General features: G+C 40.8%; 1 protein-coding gene across 3 annotated transcripts in view; it reads left to right on the top strand.

The window, feature by feature from the left end:
* Positions 1-13,941, top strand: part of tbc1d22a (TBC1 domain family, member 22a) — a 158,461-nt gene that overhangs the window by 120,125 nt on the left and 24,395 nt on the right. For all 3 annotated transcript variants that reach the window (XM_005915698.3, XM_005915699.3, XM_042217849.1), the window contains one exon: positions 11,960-12,055. In XM_005915698.3, coding sequence (XP_005915760.1) covers positions 11,960-12,055 — 96 coding nt within the window. The remainder of the gene's footprint in view (positions 1-11,959; positions 12,056-13,941) is intronic.

The following is a 13,941-nucleotide window of genomic DNA, read 5'->3' as shown; positions in this document are numbered from 1 at the left end:
AACAATAAATAAGAACCTATGCAGTCTATGCAAAAGCCAAAGTGTTGTACCGTTATAGAAATGGTAACATCAACAAAACATGTGAAGTCAGAAAAGAGATTGTGAAGTGTAGAAGTTCAATATATAAATAAATATAGATGGGAAATTATTAAATGGACAACTCCCAAATCCAAATCCAGTAACAGGTGTTCTTGAAACATTTGTCATGTCATTAGGTGAAAAGAATAACTGCAATTTGGCAGTATTCCTCATATGGAAAAAAGCAGCATTTCAATACAACGCTGACATGTTGCATTTTAGCACTGAATCCAAAATAAATCCCTGATTCTTAGCACTGCCATGAAGGGTTAATGTCATTGGGCTTAAGCATCTCATTATACTCACTGGTCTGGTCGGGAACCCAAACCAATCACTATTTGTATTTAACTGAAGAATGTTTTTGGAAATTCAGTATTTCAGATTACTTGAGGGACCTGAAAATTATCTTCATAGAGAGGTATGTTTGTGTGTTGTCCACATAGAAGTGGAAGGCAACATTATGCTTGCGGGGAAATGAAACCTACAGGGAACAATGGAACTGCCCAGTGCAGCCGAACGATATCAAAGACTCCAGTCTCAGCCTGTCAATAGGGAAGCAAGAGGTAGGAAAGGTGGGGGCCGGGAGGTTAGCAGCAATCAAATTTCAAAATAAGGTTGCTCATCATTAAATCGATTGCGGATGGTAGTGTCTTCTCATGAAGCTAAATAAATAAAAATACAACATGCTGAAATGAGCCACAGAATATACTTGAACATAAAATCTTGGTAGAATCTGTGTGTAGGAAATGCTGTCTGTGCTATGCTCTGGACTATTCTAATTAACTATTTGAAAAATAACAAACTAAAGACCATCTTTTTCGAGATATAGGAGCAGACCCAGCTCTACTATATTAAGGTCTGTATTATATAATGTCTGCATGGTGTCCATAGTAACAAGCTGTTCCTTTTTATCATGTATCTCTAGTTAAGAGCTGACTGTTTTGGAGAACAGAAAATACTGTTGTCTTCTCTCTATAATCCACTGAGAGAATCATAAACTACATGTGTCCCACAGAAACATTGCCCTGGCATTTAGTCATAACTTATGTCTCATGTCCTGAATGCTGTTTACACAGTGATGTCACAATAGTGACTACACTGATAGTTAGCACCGCAGGGCAGCCTCAGTTTAGGTTTTGATATTCTTTGTTACAAATTATCTGTCGCAGATACCAAACGGAAGACGATGCTTCCACAAGCCTTACATAACATTTAAAACTCTATGAAAACAAAAATCTATGAGTTAAGTTGCCTCTGCAGTGTTTGTTTAGTAGCCATACAGTACTATGCAGAAGTTTAGCCAAATGAAAGCACTCAGTTGCTTTAGCAGTCCCTTCAACCTTTTAATCAAATATCAATGAAGTAGATGTATAACTGTATTTCATATAATTACTTTTCCTACACTACATACAGTCATAGTGTACCACTACAAGTTTAATCTGATATTCAAGAGTGTTGGTGGCAGCTATTGTGGACCTGAGCATCGAGCCTAAAGCTGGGGCTAGGACTGGGCTCCAGAGGTCTGGTAATGTCACTTGTTTCAAACTTGACAGTTTGGGAAGTGTTGTAGTCTTCACCAAAACCCAGAGTCAGTTCAGATGGTGTGAGCGTCTGACACGGCTGGGTCTTGGTCACTTCACTGTAGAGGTGGGAGACCCTTGTTTTTCCCTGAAAGAAGCTGGAGGATGTACTTGCAGCTGAGGAGAAGGGTGTGCAGGCCACTTTGCTTAGACTGCTGTTGCAGCACTAAATCATAGAGAACAAGCAGGATTCATTATAGCTTGAGTTTAAAAAACAAGACAAAACAAAAACAGCACAAAACCAGGAAGTTTAGTGAGACATTATGTAGTGCAACTAGAACCCCTAAAAAACAAAACAAAAATTATATTTTTAGTTTATACCTCAGACAGTTAGCAAAAACACACTATAATAGTTCAACCTGAAATCTTCATCGAGGTCTGGCATACACATCGGAATTAAATATCAGCTGTGTGTAGCAGTCTACCAACACCTGTGGCAGACTATACAACGGTGTTAAAATAAAGGCAAAACCCACATGCAGCATAGAAAAATACATAATTTTTGCGAAATAGAAGATTGAAATATAGAAACTCTTAAGTGACCCTCTGACCTTGAAACAAAAGAGGACTACAAAGAGCCCTGTAAAAGAATAAGAATCCCTCCCCATTGAGTCAATAGCTTGTAGAACCACCTTTACCAGAAATGACTTGAATTGTTTTCTTGTGGAGGGATTTTGACTCCCTCTTTACAACATTGCTTTAGTTCGTTGTTGTTTTTCCCGGCATTTGTCTGTACACAGCTCTCTTAAAGTCCTGCCACAGCATTTCACTCAGGTTGTGGTCTGGGCTTCGACTCAACCATTGCAACACTTTGATTCTTTGCTTTTTCAGTCATTCTGTTGTAGATTTGCTGCTGTGCTTGGGATCATTGTCCTGTTGCATGACCCCATTTCAAGCTTTAGCTTTAGCTGTCGGACAGATGGCCTCACATTTGACTTCTTGAATATTTTGGTGTACATGGTCAACTCCCTGAGGGGAAGGTGCCCAGGTCCTGTGGCAGCACAAAAATGTTTGTGATGATATTCTGTGTTTGGTTTTTGCCAATCATGGAACTGTGCATTATGGTCATCTGCACTTTGGTTTTGACTGCCCAAAGGACATCATTCCACAAGTCTGATTGTCTGATTGACGAGTCTGCATGGCTAAGCCGTCTAGCAGATTCACTCCAAGGAATCTGTTGACTGCTGATTGGAAAGTTGGTGGTTCGATCCCGTGCTTCCTCTCGTCTGCATCCCAAGTATCCTTGGGCAAGTTGCTCAGCGATGCATCCATCAGTAAGCACTTAAAAGCATGAATCTAGCATGTTGTATAGAGTGCTTTGTGTACTCCGGGAGAGTAGAAAAGTGCTATTTAAGTCCATTTACCATAGAGTGCTATGAAATATTTCTTTTTCATATGACTGCATGTGTTTGGTCCACCTCAAGTCGAGCAGTGAATGATTAAACAGTGTTGTTGCTTTGTCGTGACTTGACAGCAACGCTGGTACACATTGTACTTGTAATGCATCCTCTAAATATTTGATGTTTTACAATGTCGTTTGGACGGCACCCTCGACACACACCTTTTGATGCAGCACACAAACTCACATTCACTTCGTCTTGGCAGGCTCGGTCACAGTCCCTCACCTCCAGTCCTGACCTGGTAGGGGAATTAGGCCATTTCCACTCATGAAACTTTCAGAGGAGCTGACAGCAAAGCACAGAGCTCTTCTTATCTGTTCTACTCTGCTAGTCTCTGTTGTCCTTTTTAAAACTTTTTCATCGCATTGCTTTTCTTTCACGCGCCCCTTATGCCCTTTCTTCTTGTCATCTCTCTTCTCATCTCCCAGTTTACTCTTCTATCCCCTTCCCTCCTCTTGCTCTTCTCCATCACACTTGCCCTCAAACTATTTTTCGGTGTGTTTACCTTTGCATGTAGTTTTGACCTTTTCCTGTTTGCCTAACAGACAGCTGATAGTTTAGTGGTTGTATAAACCCCTTTACAGCACAACTACATGCATTATTTAGTAATGTCTAGAAGATTGTTTTGTAAAAAGTCTCCTTAATTCATGTTCTTGACTTATAACAAAAAAACTAGTGTGTTTGGGTTTCTCTCAAATGCTGATATTAAACAGAAAGACCTTACCCTTTGCCACTGAGCCTCAGTATATGTGTGTATGCGCGCCTGTGCGAGTGTCTTCCAGGGGAGATTTTAACCTGAGTGTTGTAATGTCTCTGTTGTAGTCTTCTCTCTGCGGTGTGGCCATCTGTTCAGTAGTGTGATCCAACACAACACAGCGCTTCCTCTTTCTTTCGCTGCGTCTCGTGTCATCTCTCTGTCTGCAGACTCTTCTCAACATTCGTTTGTTCTCTTCTCTTCTTTTTTTTGTCTAGTTTGCCCTCAGCCTGCTTTTCCTCTTTTTCTCTCCGAGACTAGTTTTTCCCCCTCATTTGTCTCTATTGATCTTTGAAAGAGGGAGAAAGGCACAAACCAAGAGAAGGACACAAGATATAGAGCGAAACACGCTCACATGCACAGACTGCTCTTCCCTTGGCCGAAAAACGGGCAAGCAGACAGACAGACAGGGACCAAATTATCCCTGTTGCGTGGAGCATGAAATTAGCAAGTAGCTCAGTGTGGCAGCATTAGCATGGCTGTTAAAGGGATACCATGACATTTTGGGTTTCTTAAACATGGTGCTTTTTCCATATGAATGGTTGAATTTACCAAGCAGGGAGCTGTTTACCTTTGTTTAAAACCACTGGGTAAGATCTAACCAATTGTATGGATTGCTAGTGGAAATAAATGTGGTAATTTGCTGCAACATAGGTCAGAACATTAGCTTAGATTAAGGTTAAAAGCACAGACCAAATTAGTCAAATGCACACAGGAGTAGTCGGCCTCTTCACAGACGTTGAATTATTTTTGCTTTGATCTCCTTATTAATACAGCTTTTACATTCATTAGCGGTTGAAGGAACTAAGTAGCCGACTATTATTGAAGTAGTGAGGCACAGTTTTTAATTTTGTGCTGCTTTATAGTTTCACTTCACTACATTTCATGGAAAGTTTACTTTTTTAAAGAGCTAAAGTGAGTGTTTGATAAATAACACAACAGGGGAAAATATATATATATAATATATATTATTATATATATATATATATATATTACTACTAATATTATTATATAATATATATATATATATATATATAATTATAAAATAAATAATAAAACATCAGGCCGGGGTCTTTCTGGATGGATGTACTACATCACTTTCTGATAATTTTGAGGAAATTAAATTTCATTTAATTGACAGCAACTAGTGAACAATGCTAAACGTTGCAGACCTAGTACTTTTTTTTATTCCACTGATAAGTTTATTCATTTTGTAATACATCAGTTACACACACAGACATAATGTTTGTTTTTAAATAGTTTCTTCTTCTTCTTCTTTTTTTTTTTTTTTGCACATTATTGCCATGTTAGATGATGTCAGACAAACATAAACCAAAAATGGATGGCTGTCTCATTTCAGTCCTTCCATTTGTCAATGCCAGCCAATCAGAAGAAAATTAGCTTAAGAGGTGAAGAGCTGAAACTGTATCATTATCTTAACTTGTAATTTTCTTGTTTTAGCATTTCCCTGTAAAGCAATTTGTTTTTTGATTATTTTGAGCTGTGGATCATCCAAGGCTACTCTAGTAAAAACTGAAAATACAAATGTGCAGCTGACCTGAATAAGCCACTTTAAGCTTTAAACCGGTGTTTTCCAACCTATGACGCGCGTGATGTTGCATTAAGACACTCTCACAGTCTGTTTCTAAAACCTAAAAGAGAATTATGGATTTCACTGCAGGGCAACCTGCACGTGGTGAATAAAGCCTTGATTGATAAGACTTGCTGAACTAATTAGCTGTTAGCAGTTTTATCAATCATGTATTTGTTAACTACTTCATACCTTTTTTTTTTTTAGTTCAAACGACATTTTTCAAATAAAGTGATGCTTTTGTAGTTATATTTTTACATGGTTGTATCTGAAGTAAAGAATTGGAATTTCTTCTACCAACTTTTCCAAAGTTTTCTCTTTGTGGATGTAAATAAAAGCTGCCACTTAAGTAAGGGGGACAATCCCTGAGGAAGTGTCCCTACTCGCTTTGGCTGCCTTCCTGCGTCCTCTCCATAGCCGTTGTTGGCCCTGCGATCACTCCAAACAATCAGATGGGCCTCTGTAGACAGGACCCTGGTCACTGTGTTTTCTCTCTGCCATGTTCTCACTGTCGTGAGGAGAAATATTTCTCTCATTTTTAAAAAAAAGTTTTGCTCTCCCTCACCCCATCTTGACATCGACGCAACATTTTAAGTGTCACACTGGTAGCATTTACCACAAACTTCAATGTATGGTTTCCCCACACATTATCACCTATGTTCTCTAAAACCTAACCATGCATTATTGGCACTCATGCTAGCTTTGGATGCAATTATTTTCTTTTAAAGTCAGCCTGCTCACAAACACAGAATGAGAGTGAACAGAAGCAGCAGGGTTCCAAAATGAATTAAATCCATGGCAAAGTGGGAATTCAGATTTTATCATTTTTGCCTCCTTTTCCCCTTTTGATTAGCTCTGGTGCTTTGTAATTTTAAATGTTGCCTAGAGCAGGGCAACGCATTAGAGCAGCATGCACAAAAACACTACGCTGAACTTGACTGGAATTATATTCAAAGCTGTTTGCCTGGAAAAACTCTGCAAACCTTCTCACTTTCTCTTTAAAAGGATTGCATCATGAGTTGACACTTGTCGTCAGTTTTTATTTTTTATTTTTTGTGAGATCCCACGTCCCAATTTACAATTCAAAATATCCCTGTCTTTATATCCGGTGTTTAAATTCATCGTGCACAACATCAAATCCAGCTACGAGTGCGCAATTCCACACAGGAATACTTGTACAGCTTGTAGCAGTTAATGCCAACTTTTGCCAATCACTAATGTTGCGATGTTCCTACACAAAGGATAGGAAGGGAGCTTGATCATATTCAGTCTGTGTAATTGTTACATCACTTTGAATCTGCTCCATTACCATCTTCCATCATCTTCGCCTTTTCACCTTGTCTAGAGACGACTCGTCAGAGTATCGAGTTTGTCCCACGTCAGGCCGGTTTGTCTTGGAGCAATGAGACTAGTCAGACAGCCAGCGCAGCAGTTTAGAAAAGCTATGACATTGCGCTACTCCTCACTCTGCATTCCTCATTCCCTCTCTTTTCTCCTCCGTTCACCCTTAGCCTCCTACCCTTTATGTCTCTGGTGACCCCCCCTCCCTTTTACTCCTCCTGTTCTCCCAATCGACTGCACTCAGCATACCCCTATCACCCCGAGTCCTTCGCCCCCCTGTTTTCTCCGTACTTTGATCAGCGGCGCTTGTCAGTCAGAGTCTCGCGTGTCTCAGCCAATATGGCTGCCCTGACACGAGTAGGGTGGAGGACCAGGCATAACAATGGAGGAGGAGAAGAGGTAGAGACAAGTTTGACGGAGTCACCTTGACTCCTACGACAAACTTTGTTTTGCAAATCATAATGACGAGTAAGCCTTGAGCACCAGCGGCAGCAGATAACATAGCTGTGGATGGGGCAGCAAGAAAGAGCAGTGTGCCGATGAAATAAACGGATGGTGGTAAAGGACCATTTACAAAATACCATTTTATTTATATTTATATTTGAGTTACCAGAGTCTATACAACTAAAAACTAAACCAATATAAAATAATTAAGACATTTCTCTGTATTCAGAACTGATTTAGATGAATTGATGCTATTATGTCTGTACCTCAACTGGAACTAGAACCAGGAACTCTTGTCATTAAAATTAAGATCAGTTGTTTAGATGGGTGGAACTTGTATTATGACATATCCTGGCTCTGCCTCATACTCTGGCTAACCCACAAGCTCTTTAAGGGGCTACATCTATTTTTAATTTAGCTGAACTCTTTCTCTCACCCCAACCGGGTAGCAGATGGCCCCGCCCCTCCCTGAGCCTGGTTCTGCCGGAGGTTTCTTCCTGTTAAAAGGGAGTTTTTCCTTCCCACTGTCGCCAAAGTGCTTGCTCATAGGGGGTCATATGATTGTTGGGTTTTTTTCTCTGTATGTATTATTGTGCGGTCTACCTTACAATATAAAGCACCTTGAGGCGACCGCTGTTGTGATTTGGTGCTGAATAAATAAAATTGAATTGAATCAGTCATTTAACCGGAATATGTGTAACATAGTCGCTCATTCGGCTCCTGGTCCGTCACAATTTACAGGTTTGTAATGTGTGAAGTGAGGTTTTTACAGTGAATATATCTTTGTATCTGTCCTCTTTTGAAAGCACGGTATGTATATGCGGGGCTAGAAGCTTTCACAACAGCCTGTTCCTACAGGTGGGTGGATCGATCAATACTGTGTTTATAACCCTTAAGTTGAGTATGTAGCCCACTGAATTTTTCAAAAAGAAATTATTTTTTGAAAGTAGAAATGAGCAATGTCTGAATGTTTTTATGTTGACTGTCACATCCATTTTATTTTTAGCCTTTAGCACACATTACATGAGATACATGAATAATATATGAAAAGTCTGTTTTGTTGTGTTAACTAATTGTTGTGGAAAGTAAATTTAGTGGTCATTAGGATGTGTTTAGCTTGCACATTTCATCTTATAAGTCATGACACACCGATCTCCCCCACATAAGCTGCCTTTATAGGTTAAAAGTATCAGTATTGGCAATACTGGCCCTATATTTACTTTGTATTGGATCCATACCAAACTATCACACACTCCTACCGGTTATCTTAATGTGTGGAGTTCAGGGGCCATCTGTAAATTGTAGCTATGGACAAAAAAACCACAGTTCCTCTCACCCGGAGTTGTGTGAAGCAGAGAAAAGCACTAAATCCTCACCTATCAGAAGCTCCATCAAGCAAATATTTGAAATTTAAATGACTCAGATGATGAACCAATTATCAGACTTGACTGTTCATTTTCTGTCAGTCAGCTAATCCACAGATCCTTTCAGAGCTAATAAACTTAAAACAGTTTTAATCATTACATAGAAATGCTTCACAGGGCAGCCTGTCAGTCATGCACAGAACAAATTATGAACAGTTTTAAATCGTATTTATAGCAAACAACTATTAAACATGCACATTTTTTTAATATTGAGCCATTTATACTGTGGCCTGCATTAGTTCACAGGAACATCAGAATAATTCTGGCCTACAGATGCAGTGGCATTTAATAATTTCAACTTCTGTGCCTTAAACGCATTAAAGTGAAGAAGAACACGAGTCATATACCACCAATAACTATGCAGTCGGTGGAGGCAATAGATTTCACGTTAATGCTGGATTGCTCGTGGAAATGATAGATGACAAATTTTATATTAACTGTCAAGAAAAATCACTCTCTAATTTATGAAATAGTCTTCACAGTGGGATTACAGAGAAAGAGGGAGAAAAGTGAGTAGCAGACATTTGTTGAACGAGACTGAAGGAGGTGACAGGTTGTAAGAATGGAGTGGCGACAGAGAGGGAGTGACGGGGGGCAGAGCGAGAAATAGAGCGGAAGTCAGAGTTTCACGGCCCCGCTGGTGCCCTCAACCATGAACTCTCTCTCACACACACACAAACAAACTCATAGAAGAAAGGAAATTAAAACTTGGTGAGTCTTTGGAGAGTGATAAACATTGTGCTCCCATATGCCACTCATATACTCACTCGTCTCTTTGTGTGTGCGCGCTCGCATGTTTGCTTGCTTGCTTCAGTTGTTTGCTTCGGCTGCAATGCCCGACCAACAAGCCACTCACCTGCCAGTTTACAACTCCCATCACGCCATGCTTCGCTGTTCACAGACACCCCTCTTTTTGTCTCACCACTCCCTGCACTCTCCGTTATTCACTTTTTCATTGTTTCTCACGCACACAAACAAACGCGCGTGCACACAGACGCTGTTAATTGCATAATTGTAAAAACTGGTTTAACTAAGTGGGAGGCAAAGCGAGAAGGAAACCGAGCGACAGGATATGTACGCAGAGGCGTGGGGAGAATCAATCTGTCTGCAAAAACCTAACAATGTTGTGGGGGGGGGGGAAAGAAAAAAGACAGAACGAGAGAGCGAGAAGACAATTTCTGTTTTTTTCGAACATCAAATCTCTGTTCGTTTCTGTATATCCATTATTAATCTGTTTGTTCCTTCCTTCTTGGAGGGAAATTCAATTATCACAGAGGAAAGGCAGTTTCTGATAATTCCTGCAGAGTTATGGCTCACTGTTATCCACTGCATAAATGAGCATGGTGATTAAAGATCAGCTCGTACAGTTGATTACAGTACCTGGCGAAATATGGAACATGGCACGGTCTGTGTTATTTAAATGCAATAAGTTAACTGACCAGTGTTTCTCCCTGATTGACTGTTTTGTGGGGCGGGTGATCGCCACTGCGCCGACCTCTGAACCACTCTCTGTACTGTGTATGAGAGAATAATGGATGGTTTGTCAGTAAATGCACTTCCTCTTCTGCCTTTGAAATGAAGTTAGGGTCTGAAACTCGTGTGCTGCTGAGTTATAGCCGCTGTTATACGGTCGAGGAAGCACTGCTGATGATACATTGCTGAGTTATTGGAACGTACAGTGCCGTATGTACAGCCTTTGGCATTTTACTAATCCACCTGTGCCAAAGAGACTGCAAAGTTTAATATCAAATTATAGGACGTGTGTGTTTCATGATTTTGAGCACTGCAGTGCTCCATTTGTTTTTTGTTTTTTTCTAATACCACGCACTATTAAAGTGGACACATCAAGGCGCACACTTGCAGAATACTCATTAATTTATGGGATTATTAGGAGTGTTTTTCTTGCTCTAGTCTTGCCTTCCCTGTGCGCTGACCACTCATGTTCCCACATTTCTGAGCCAGGAAAAGCCTGCTAGTGAACATAGAAATTCATGGGTGCAATTCCATACTTAAATTGCATTGGTTAATCAGGCTTGTCAATAAACTTGTCAGTTTGTTATCCTGTTTATGTAGTGGTCACTTGGTAGCAAAATGTCCAGTTTTGATCTCTATTTCAGTTCTGAGAAGTTGAATTGAAACAGGAAAACAGGAAGGGCTTTGCAAGACTCAGCTAGGAGATTTTATTTTCCTGAATTTCTGACAAGTTACAAAAAAAATAAAAAATGGAGAGAAAAATTTCACGTATTGCTGTCAATCTCAAGAACAGGGGAAAAAAGCAATGCTACAAAATATGATTAAAAGTGTCTGTCCAGGGGAGATAAGGTTACAGAGCCCTGCCGCACTTGCATACAGACTGCCTCTCGCTCTCTCAGTCACTCCTATACTGTTTGCATCTCTCTCTTTTCTCTGCACTTTTGGTTGCCTTTTCTTGCCGTCAGACTGAAGCTGGGTCCTCTTACACAGCTCCTGTCTTCCTGCCTTTGGTTGATTTTTGACTTACAGATTCATGCAAATGTTTGGTTGTCACTCCAAGCTATTTATACAGGACTTTTTATTTCTTCCCCAGCTGTTGTCACAAATAAGCCTTGCCCCGAGCTTTATTTGAGACTCAGTCTGGCTGTCTTTAATACCAGCACATTTGTTTGGAACAGCAAAATTTTAGGTGTCCAGTTAAACCTTGCTGTTCCCTAAAATAACACATGTTGTAACCTAACTTGTCAAAATGCCTCCAGAAAAGTCCTCATACCAGGATGTACTTTGAATATTGTGTTCCTTCTTTAAGGGACCGTATACTCCTAAGTCACTTGCATTCAAAAGGCCTTGGTAATTATCCCCTCTGTGATGGTGCTCTGGAGAAAAATGAATAGAACAGGGAACATCTTATCCTTTGTCTTACTCCCTTTTTAATTCCCTCTGCTCATTGCAGAGTTATAAAAAAAGTAAGCCACCATACATAACGAGCAGCTGAAATAAAAAGCTGTGCAGAGGAAAAGGGGATTTGTATCTTTCTTTCTCGCCCTGCAAATGTAAATTTCTGGATTTTGACAGGAAAAGAATGTTTTATATTCTCCCATTTTTTTTCTATTTTTTCCCCTCTGTCTCCTTTTTCGTATGCGTGGCTAAATACATCATGCAAAACTGCTTCCAAATCTTCCCTAAAATGAAATTGTGATGAAAGACTGGAGTGTTTGAGCTTCTCCGAGATGCTTTGCTCGCACTCTTGAGCTTCCGTTTGAACAATATAACATATCTGAGATGTAGGTGTTGTTTGTTTTCATGCTGCAAAATGTTAAACTTGTGCTAAATCAACATCATATGTTGTTTTTTTTTTTTATCTCGCTCACCAGGCTGAACCAGAGGGCTTCTCCCATTTTCACCTGTATGTGTGTGCGGCCTTCCTGGTGAGGTGGAGGAAAGAGATCCTGGAGGAGAGGGATTTTCAGGTAACGGACACAGACACAGAAGGCAATGGTGTTGATATTGACATTTGTTTACATAATATGAATATTTATAAATGCCATACTTTGGTTATAGGGGCCTGGGGTGGATGTAAAATTGTGTTTCTATGAGAAAACTTGTTTTTAAATCATAGACCGTCCACAGTAGTGCATATACAGCACTGTGCAAATTTCTTTTGGTTGCCTTGGAACAATAGAAATGGATATTTATGAAAACGTGCAAGCATATGTGGAAATATAACAATGTGAATTTCAGATACTGTTCATCGTGTGATTCGATCCATTTTAGCTGCTACTTCTTTTGTTTTCTGAGCCTTTGGTGGCTCAGAAGTTGCTTTTTGCAGATGATGTGGTTCTGTAGGCTTTATCAGATGGTGGGCTCGAGCTTGCCCTGGAGCAGTCCTCCAAGTTTGACACCATGGTCCACAACTGGAAAAGTTGGGAGTTCCCACTGCAAGTCATGGGCAAATTACTGCCCCAGATGTCTTGGGAGCTTGGAGAGGGCAGTGGGAGATTGACAGATGAATTGCGGCGATGGCTCCAGTGATGTAGACACTGGACCAGTTTGTCGTGGTGACAAGAGAATTGAGTATTAAAGCAAAGCTGTTCATTTACTGGTCAATAGTGAGCGAAAGGACGAAATTGCAGATATGAGAGGTGTGAAAGAGCTTTCTCTAAAGCAGTGGTTCTCAGGCTTTTTACATCTTCCCCCACAAAGCAGGAAGAAATATTTTCAGGCCCCACCTAAACAAAACAATGACAGAAAAGCCTAGCTGCAACTTTATTTAGATAATAAACTCATTCACAATAATGCCTTTGGTAATTTTTTTTTAAACAAACAACTTTCATTTCAAAGAACTATTTGTAACTTTTGTAACTAGACTGCTTCATTAGTCTGCACCACTTCTTCAAAAAAGCATCAAGTTAAACAGAATGTGAATATTGCCAAACATGGAAAAATAAAGTTCAGTCTTAGTCTTAAAAAAAAGAAATCCAGAAACTTGTGAACAGAGATAAAAAAAACACCCAGCACGCCCCTGCGGGCGGTTTATCCTTCAAGCTCGGGTCCTCTACCAGAGGCCTGGGAGCTTGAGGGTCCTGCGCAGTATCTTAGCTGTTCCCAGGACTGCGCTCTTCTGGACAGAGATCTCCGATGTTATTCCCGGGATCTGCTGGAGCCACTCGCCTAGCTTGGGAGTCACCGCACCTAGTGCTCCGATTACCACGGGGACCACCGTTACCTTCACCCTCCACATCCTCTCGAGCTCTTCTCTGAGCCCTTGGTATTTCTCCAGCTTCTCGTGTTCCTTCTTCCTGATATTGCTGTCATTCGGAACCGCTACATCGATCACTACGGCCGTCTTCTTCTGTTTGTCTACCACCACTATGTCCGGTTGGTTAGCCACCACCATTTTGTCCGTCTGTATCTGGAAGTCCCACAGGATCTTAGCTCGGTCATTCTCCACCACCCTTGGGGGCATCTCCCATTTTGACCTCGGGACTTCCAGGTTATACTCGGCACAGATGTTCCTGTACACTATGCCGGCCACTTGGTTATGGCGTTCCATGTATGCCTTGCCTGCTAGCATCTTGCACCCTGCTGTTATGTGCTGGATTGTCTCTGGGGCATCTTTACACAGCCTGCACCTGGGGTCTTGCCTGGTGTGATAGACCCCAGCCTCTATGGATCTTGTGCTCAGAGCTTGTTCTTGTGCTGCCATGATTAGTGCCTCTGTGCTGTCTTTCAGTCCAGCTTTGTCCAGCCACTGGTAGGATTTCTGGATATCAGCCACCTCCTCTATCTGCCGGTGGTACATACCGTGCAGGGGCCTGCAACCCAGGATCGCAAGTTCGATTCCTGCCTGGGGCGT

This window comes from Haplochromis burtoni, unplaced genomic scaffold (genome assembly GCF_018398535.1).
Source record: "Haplochromis burtoni strain Fernald_Lab_line unplaced genomic scaffold, NCSU_Asbu1 Contig_14, whole genome shotgun sequence".
Classification (NCBI taxonomy): Eukaryota; Metazoa; Chordata; class Actinopteri; order Cichliformes; family Cichlidae; genus Haplochromis; species Haplochromis burtoni.
Note: the sequence above shows the minus strand (reverse complement) of the source record. Positions and strands in the feature narration are given on the sequence as shown.